The following is a 9101-nucleotide window of genomic DNA, read 5'->3' as shown; positions in this document are numbered from 1 at the left end:
TATTATGCTTCTTTTTATTTTTTTTAAAGTAATTTAGCTAAGTAAAGTCCTCAACAATTCGATTAAAATTTTATTCGTTAAAATAAGTAGATAGAATAAACTTGCGAAAAACACAGAAAATTGTATCAACATGTTTGATTCTACGATGGTACTAGGTATTTCTACGCAAAATATTTACAGCTGACGAAACTAATAAACAACCTTATCCTAAGTTTATTAAACATGCCGATGCAGGTCAATCGTTAACATTGCCTCGAAATTTAACATGAATGTACAATACTTAACTCCTTAAAGGAAACATTACATAATAATAGGGAACACATTTCATCCACAATTTTATATAATTGTGGCAACAATCTTAAGCATATTCACCTGCATCCAATACCGACATAAACCTATTAACATTTCTCTAAAATAAACCAGTTTATTGAAGGACATACATCAATTACCGAAAATGCTTTTCGTACATTATTATTATGATACAAAATATTCTAGTTTTAAAGTTGACAAACGTCAATGATATTTTCAACAAAAATAATTATTTTAACATTATTATGTACAAATTTTATAGAACAAATTACTTCCTATTCATGGCACATTTCTTTAGAATGTAAAACATTCTCTTAAAGCAAGAAATATGTACCATTATTATACACACCTCGAGTGTCGAAGATTTGTTAGCAAGAAGCTCCAATTATTGGTTCTTCTATCAGTTAGGACATGTCTAGGGTACACAAAACAATTAATTTCTAAATTAAACGATGACGTGATTATTATCCTTTGAAAAAAGATCAAGGACATGCAAATTTGGAAACCCCAAATTAACAATAAATACAAACATCACATTAGACAGTGTGACATTCTTGTCTAAATAAATTATACACAACCACTATAGCTTGGATTGATTAGAATATAAGTAAGTATCACGTAGCACCACCCTTTTAAAAATTGTAACTAGACTATGCCTTTGTCACTGAATATCTCCCCACGTCTGCAAGCCTCGACCCATGCCTGATCCATAATTTCCCTTGGTAAATTACACTGGAAATATGTCAATACACAGCAATCTTGTGTTTGTTTACACTATTTATTATTTTCATAAACTGTTATATCGATAAATGAATAGGCGTACTATTGTTGAATATGTATGTTGCACTTCCTTCAGTGAATGCTATTACCCTCTAAGTAAAATATTTACTTATTTAGATGGATTCATTATTGTATGGCAACAAATACATAACAAAGTACTGTTTTGTTGTTACGTAGGCCTTCTTAGTGCAGGCCCTGTGATTGCTACGCCTTTTTAGTAACATTTAAAAGACCTTACAAGCAGCAAACCACATCTAAAACTGATGAATATAATTTGCCAACTTCGATTAGAGTGTTAGCAGAGACTCTTCCGCGCTAATAGCTAAGGACCCCACAATATAACGATTAAGACTTTAGTAGCTGAGAAATAATAAACTTATGAACATCTTTCATTTACTTTCTGATATTTTAGTTTACAATCACATCTATACGGGCTTTTGAAAATTGTTAACTTTATAATATATGTTCCCATCGAATGTTAATTTTGCTGCCCTTGCCACCATATTTAAAAAAATATGTATTATTATAACCCAAAATAGTAAAGTTGTACAAGTAGTACAATTTTCTAATAACAAATATAAATAAACCTATTTGTGATTTAAATGTACCTGTATCACTGAAATGAGACCGACGAAGCGGTAGCTAGGATATTTATTTTTATTTCTGAGTATCAATGAAGTGAATGAAGAATGTCAGTTTTCTCTGTACGTACTGAGGATCAAAATTGAACATATTGTTCAATAGTAAAGCGCAGCTCTTCGGTGCCCTATTCCTGGGACTTCTATACAGCTAACAATTTTCGTTAAAGTTAAAACACCCGTAAAAACGTGTCTAATTAGAAATTTAGCATCAACAAATGCATATTACTGACTCAAAGAATTTCAATAGAACTAGATAGTTATTGCTTTTAAATCTCTTATGCTTTAAGTATATTTTACCTAACTGTACTTACTACTTAACAATTGGCTATTGACATATCGATTTTCCTATAAAATTAAACTGTTTATGATACAATTTTATGTACACTAGTATGTTGTGAAAATTAAAAATAATATATGCTTGCTATACATATTTAGTAAATTGTTAACATGCAACCCAAGTATATTATAAATATACTATTGTAGTAATAACTGTGAACAACTAGATAAATAAATAATGTGATTTAAAATTACAGGTGATACTATTATGACAAACCTATAAGGAAATGTATATAAAATAAAATCAATCTATATATTACTTAAATGGTATGTGAATTATATCAACAGTGAGTAGCAGGTATAGTTTTATTGCTGTTCTATTTGAACTTATACAACAGATACTAATAAAGGCAGTCTCTTCAATAAATCGACATAAAACTAGAAATTTAATTTAAACAATGAAATGTATGATTTCACTGTTATTGCATTTAGGCTATCTTAAAAGAGTTCACTGAAATCATTTCTATTATTGAAATAACAAATGTATAAGTAATCTATGTTTAAACTAAATAGCTGGTTTGAATCGATACAATAGTTCAACAATAATAGTGATTTTGTTAGTAGGCAAGCCTGTAAGGTAAGTAACATGTATATCAACAACTAAAGGCTAGAAATAATTTGTGCGTAATGAATAAATTCTTCATAACAAAGTTGCCATGTAAACTAAAACTATACTTTTAATTCCTACATATTCCAGAAAGTAATGTTATCAGGGACCACTGTTAACAATGAACTACGTAAAGGCAGTTGGTCCCATTATTTTACTTAAAATAATAATCACACACATGTGACCTATTGAAACCTATTACCATATTGTAGACTGTACGTAAACATTATCATTACGTGAACTTATAATACAAATAATATGCACATATTTTTAATGCACTTTCTTACTGACATGCACGTAAACAGTAGGCTAGATATAATACAGATATTTCTAGTTACTGTATTTTGATTATGAATTTAACAAAGCAAATGCAAACTTGTATTACTTTAAACCAATAAATGAGATATTCGTGTCATGTTCTGTTTTATTTCCCAAACCATATACGTGACTTTTTAATATAGGATTGTATTGCATGATGTCAAATGAAAACGGTTTTAGTTTTAAATATAAATATCAGTTAAACAGCTATTCAACTTGTGTATCTAGGTAATATGAGAATATCTTCAAATAACTAATTTTACTTTTGCATATGTTAGCCTCTTTATTATGAAGGGAAACATGTAATATCCAGATAGTATACAAACACCTTTTAAAACTGTATATTTAACAGAACAAACAAAAGGGCACTATGAGCACGCCTCCCACGAGACCATCACTGTCACCACTTTACACTTCACATTATATGTCCGCGCTTAGTCTAGAGTTCATTACATTTTAATAAAGATATTTTCCACAGGTTCCATTATTTTAATTTAACCTACGTTATTGCTCATTTATTTATTTATTTAAAGGCATACTTTCACTTACAGTTTGTGAGTCAGTCGAGTTAGCAGAGTCTTCGCCTAATAGTCGGCTCAGTTGGTCGTCGAGCACGTCGGCTCTTCTCGACTCGCGCGCCTTCGCCTCCACCGTGGCGAAGACATCGTCCCCCGCCATCATGTCGCCCTCATCGAGATACGAGAACGAATCTAAATTTATATCAGACGTGGTGATTGCGGTGCTATAGATGTCTATTCTCTTTTGCTGTGATTTTGCTTCCGCCACTTTTTCAGAGAGTTTCTCTTTCGCTTTTGTAAGAGCTTCTGATTCTGACTTATCCAGTTTGGAATCGTTCTCTTTTAGTTTCTCGATTTTTGTTTTGAGGGCGAATGAGGAATCGTTACTTGACGAACCGTCGTCTTGTAGCTGGCTGAGTAACGTTCGCGTTGCGAGGGTCATTGCGCTCGAACTGCTGTACATTTCGCTGCCCTCACCTGAACAAATATTTAGGTTTTCTTACAAACAAATTGAAAGAAAAAACAAAAATAAAATAAAGGTGTAGTTAAATATATAAATTACCACTTGGTGTTGCCCGCTGCAAGCTCTCCTGTGATTTGGTTTTTGTTTCGTGACTGGTGGACATGTACTCACTGTCACTGTCACTGGACATGCCTAGGTCTAGGTGTAATGAATTTAATTTGTCTTCGTTTTTCCCTTTTCTCGATACTGTATCTAATTCCATTTCCCAATCAGTGACACTCGACGAATCTTTCACTGGTTCTGATTCCTTGGCAAAATCTGATTTGCCATCATCCTTTTCTAGTAATGACAAACCAGTGTCTTCTATTGGTACCATTTCGGTTATGCTTTCGGTAGTCGAGTCTAAGCTGCTAGCATTACAAGTCTCCTCCGTAATTCGGTTGTCAAACAGTACCGGTGTGTCGGGGGTGATTTGAGACATTTTTTTGTTTTCGTCAGAAGTGCGCGGCGCGTTACTTCGGCTGTCTAATATTTCTGACATAGTGGTGGTGCGACCTGTCTGTTCGTTGTTCAACTCTAAAACGATTACATTGCCGGCACACTTGGCGGCCTCGGCTTGCTCAGACTTCGACGCTTGCAATAATTGATTGACGTTTTTACCCATTATTACTTTAGACATGTCATTCCCATTTTTAGCAAAAGTTAAAGCTTTACCTATTGGTGTTCCCTTTTGTACTACAATTACACTACCCTTTGCACTAGATGGTCGAACGATAGGATTTGATATTTTAGGTGTTGTTACAGGTGCTAGTCCCTTTACCGGCACAATATCCGCAAGGTTTGCTGTTTTAATTGTCTCTACACCAACAAGCTTAGTACTGGAGGGGATTGAGCTGACGGTTGTAGGCTTAGACATAACAGTCACAGCGGGTGTCTTTGTAATTTGTGTAATGGATTGTGAGCTTACTGGCACTAACTTCATAGCAGTTGATAAACCTTTGAAATGTATGAGCGGTAACTGGCCCTCATTCCCAGATTTCGTTCTAGCTTTTGCAGGCAGGACGACCATTTTTTGTCCTGATTTAGGGTTCAAAACGACTGCTTTAGCAGACACCTTCAGATCAGTGGCAGGAATGCCCTTAGGTGTAAGCGTTTCTGTTAATTTATTTGATATGCTGTTTGTACTTGCCGAGTTGCCGTCTTTGTGCGGCGTACTCACGGCTGAAGTAATTATTACTTTAGAATTGGGCATGTTTCTATTTTCTGACATTGGTTTCGAGACCACAATCATTTTTTCAGTCATAAGTGGTGTATTGGGATTTCGTGTCTTGGGTATTGATCCGATTACTTTAGTAGTAACGAGTTTGGTTGGAGTGATTAATGCTTTTTGAGCTGAGCTTGGCGCGACAACAACTTGTCTGTTAGATAAAAGTTTAATACCCTCAGTGGGCTTTTGTAATAACTTTATGTCAGACATTTGTACTTTTTTGTCTGCGCTAATTTCTCCGCGATTCTTTATAATAAGTTGGCAAGGCTTTCCGGATATGGTGTGTTTGGTGACAGGCGTGCTCTGCGCTTGTAGCGAGGCGGGGTCGTCGGGGTGCGCGTTCTCAGAGACCTCGAGCTCGTGCGGCACTGTCGCCGGCTGAGTCAGTAGCTGCATGGTCGGCGAGTCCGTCACCATACCAGGGGAAGACAATACTTTAGGCTTTATTTCATCCATGTAGTCTTGTTTAGTTTTATTACCTAATATAGATTGGGCGTAACTGGCCTGGAAGGTGTTAGGCGGACCTGAATATTCCATTTGTAAGGAGGTCGGGTTGTACTGTTTGCTAGGATAAACTGCCAGTTCTTGTTTTTTCATTTGAGATTTAGGTACAACTATCTGCGGGCCTTTGTTTTTGTGAGACCTGCTCTTGTGAGGCGTTGTGCGTGGGCCATGACCTTGACTGGGTTTACTGGTGGACACTTTGCTTACTTGATTATATGAGTGCTTTGACTGTCCTGATGGTTTACCTGCACAAAATAAATTACAGTAAATAATAAATACTTAACTTAGTTTGTGCTTAAAATAAATAATGTAATTGACTCACTTGTGGCAGGTTGCGAGAATTTGGAATACACCTGTGATAAATTCAAGTGTTTCTGGTTGGTGTTCATAGGAATGTTCCTCATATTTTTAACAGGAGTGGTGGCATCTTCCGGTATTGCACCTCCCTCTGGAACTTTCCGCTTTCGGCTTGCTAATTCAGTTTCCCAAATCTAAAAAATATTTTGTAAATTTGTTCAAAAATTAATTTTAATTCAAATAATTCTAGGTATAAAACTAACATAATAGTCACTACTATATTTTCAACCATTCAGATTTTTTTTAATCATGTTTTTCAACTTAAACACTCAGTTATGACCAAACTCCAACATTTATGGCATATTACAGTGCAGAGTTTATTGAAGTTATGTAACAAGTAATAATCCAAATGAAAATATTCTATTGATATTGTAATAGTTAGTGTGTTAAGTTGCCGGTTCATTTGAATTTTAATAATAAAAAAGGAGTAATTTTTATTGTACTATTTAAGGTTTAGTTGAGTGTACTTACTTTAGTTGTCTGGTCTTCCATGGCTACGGGAGGGTATACAGTTTCATCCATTGCGTCATTAGATGCGAGGGCACTCTCAGCTGTTTGGCCCTCGGCATCAGGCATTTCTTCCTCATTAGACTTGGGAGCAACTAGTTTCTCAGCTTCCAGTCTTTTCTGGATTTCTTTATTTTCTGCTGCTGCAGCTTCAGCAGCTTTGTCAGCTATTTCTGTGTAGATAGTCTGGGCAATTCCTCGGGGCATCAAAGGCACCCGTCTTCGTCCTTCGCTGATCCATGCTAAGCCAGTGTTGGGGCCTGCTAACCTTTTTGTTGAAGTAATAGTAATATTATCTATTAATATAATGGATCTCGAAATAATACACTACTAATATTATATTTTATTAGAGACTAAACATTGTAATGTATATAAACTATCAGTGTAAATCTATGACTAAATGTATAAAGTGTCAAAATAAAAAAAAATAGCAACTAAAAATCTACCTATACTCGTTGTACCTCTAAAAGTCAAATCTAAGTACAGATATCGAAGGGTACTAATAAATACCATAATTATGACTGCAGTACCATTTTAGAGTTTAGTATTAGAAAATATTATACTCTAAAATGTACAGTATTAGAAAATATCATTGTGTGACATATTAACATATAACAAACGACTATCTGTACCTCAAATTATACAGTTATGTTTTGAGATATATCTTCACACCAGTGATATTATACTCAGTTTATTTTGATTTTTTATAACTAAATAATTTTTTTTGGAGCTGCCAAAAGTTTTTAAAGATTTTCAATAACTTAATATTTTTTTTATCTATTACTAGCGATCCACCACAGCATCGCATGGATGCAATGGTGACATATTATGCATGTATTATATATAAAAACCTTCCTCTTGAATTACTCTATTAAAAACACATCAAAATCCATTGCATAGTTTTAAAGATTTAAGCATACAAAGGGACATAGGGACAGAGAAAGCGACTTTGTTTTATACTATGTAGTGATGCAAAATTCGTTTAACATAATTTTCAAATACAATCTTATGTTTTCTCAAATTTCTAAGTATGGTTCATATTTTATTTTCTAACTGGTAAAAACTACAATTTCACAAAACATATGTTATAAATAATGTATCACCTTAACATAGAAAACCATTAAACACATAAAAATAAATTACCAAAACTTTTTAACAACTCTGAAAAAGGTATTAAAAAATAATTTGACATTTAAGATGAATAGGTTATCTGTCAAAATTTCATAATATAGAAAATATTTTTTAGACTTCTAATAGCATGCAAACAAGCATACATGGTTGTTGAAAGCTACAGTCAACCCACATTGTCAAACCAAACATACATCTACAAGGTTGAGATCCAGTACAACAATAGAATACTAAGTAAGAAGTAAAAAAAAATACAAGTTTTCAAAACAATCTTGTAGGATTATTACTCTCACTAGCATTTCGATATGCAAATATATAAGTACACTATGTTAATACCTTTGACTTTCAGTTACTCTCAGCCATCTTTGACTTTGTGTAACAGTGTTTAAAAATAAATCATCAACCCTGCACTGAAAATATTAAATATCAACTTACTGATCAGCAATTGTGGCTAATAACTCGTCATTAGACACGCGGCGCGCTTCAGCGCTGTGCCGATCGTTGCTTATATGCAAAACGGCGCGCAGTTCTTCCAATAGCTTTTTTCTGTTGTCTTCCAATGCTCCTTGTGCTCTAAACACACTGATCATATTCGAGTAGGCTTCCAATTCTACAAACAAATGAATAATGTATAAATTTCTAAACATATTTGTGTTAAGATTACAAACGAATAAGTTGCAACGCGTTGAGTATAATTTAAGAAAACCATAGGAGGGAAAATGAAAGCCATTTATAGGACTAAATATATACCGAGTCTGCGAAGCGTGAGGCGACATTCGTCGCGTGTCATATTGAGCAGCATGGGCCACATTTTAAAAGGTTTCTATTAACCACTAAAACTTAACTCTTGATTAAACGATTTCAAACATATTTTATAAAGAAGTCAATTGGCAAATATCCATACTGTTTACTTCAAACGACAATTCGTTCATTTTGACACTTCATAAGAGAAGCGAAAATATAAAGCGTCTTGTCTATGCTTTAGTAATACCAGCCATTTACATAGAAACTCCTCATGACTATTTGACAGGAGGCGAAAAATACGGATGCAAGATACAATGAAAGGAGAATGGTAAAGATATAATTGGAAATCATACTATGCAGCTCGGTGAATGAATAAAATAAAATGTGCATAACATAAAATTATACCAAAGATCAGTAGACAGCCATCAGTAGTTGTGTTGTTAACTCCAGGAAATAATTAACTTATAAACTTTACTTAACTTATTTCTATATGAGTCTAGGCTCTGTACCGTTAGAATTTTTGTGAATTTAAAATATCTTTATTTCTAATTAGCCTCATGATACTGAATTGGACAAGATGCAGTTATTTTACAGACTTTATAAGTCTGTGAGTTATTTTGAT

General features: G+C 33.9%; 1 protein-coding gene across 1 annotated transcript; it reads right to left on the bottom strand.

Annotated features, from left to right (window-relative positions):
• Window positions 1–57: 57 nt before the first annotated feature.
• LOC118273609 (BRCA2-interacting transcriptional repressor EMSY) lies at window positions 58–8707 on the bottom strand. Its single transcript, XM_035590661.2, has 6 exons — window positions 8486–8707; window positions 8171–8345; window positions 6572–6875; window positions 6066–6234; window positions 4072–5988; window positions 58–3986 (listed from the first exon to the last, which is right to left on the bottom strand). Exons 1-6 carry the CDS (start codon window positions 8544–8546, stop codon window positions 3511–3513), a joined length of 3102 nt encoding a protein of 1033 aa, XP_035446554.2. The 5' UTR covers window positions 8547–8707; the 3' UTR covers window positions 58–3510.
• Between the last annotated feature and the right edge of the window lie 394 nt (window positions 8708–9101).

This window comes from Spodoptera frugiperda, chromosome 1 (genome assembly GCF_023101765.2).
Source record: "Spodoptera frugiperda isolate SF20-4 chromosome 1, AGI-APGP_CSIRO_Sfru_2.0, whole genome shotgun sequence".
NCBI classification, from domain to species: Eukaryota; Metazoa; Arthropoda; class Insecta; order Lepidoptera; family Noctuidae; genus Spodoptera; species Spodoptera frugiperda.
The sequence above is the reverse complement of the archived record's forward strand: the minus strand, read 5'-3'. Positions and strand labels throughout refer to the sequence as shown.

Bases quoted from the DNA above. Each gene is read 5' to 3' on its own strand.
- LOC118273609 (XM_035590661.2), bottom strand. From the start codon at position 8,546: ATGTGGCCCATGCTGCTCAATATGACACGCGACGAATGTCGCCTCACG. The intron at 8,346-8,485 runs GTATATATTTAG...ATTTGTTTGTAG, and splicing joins CCTCACGCTTCGCAGACTCG to AATTGGAAGCCTACTCGAAT. The intron at 6,876-8,170 runs GTAAGTTGATAT...TTCAACAAAAAG, and splicing joins TTAGCCACAATTGCTGATCA to GTTAGCAGGCCCCAACACTG.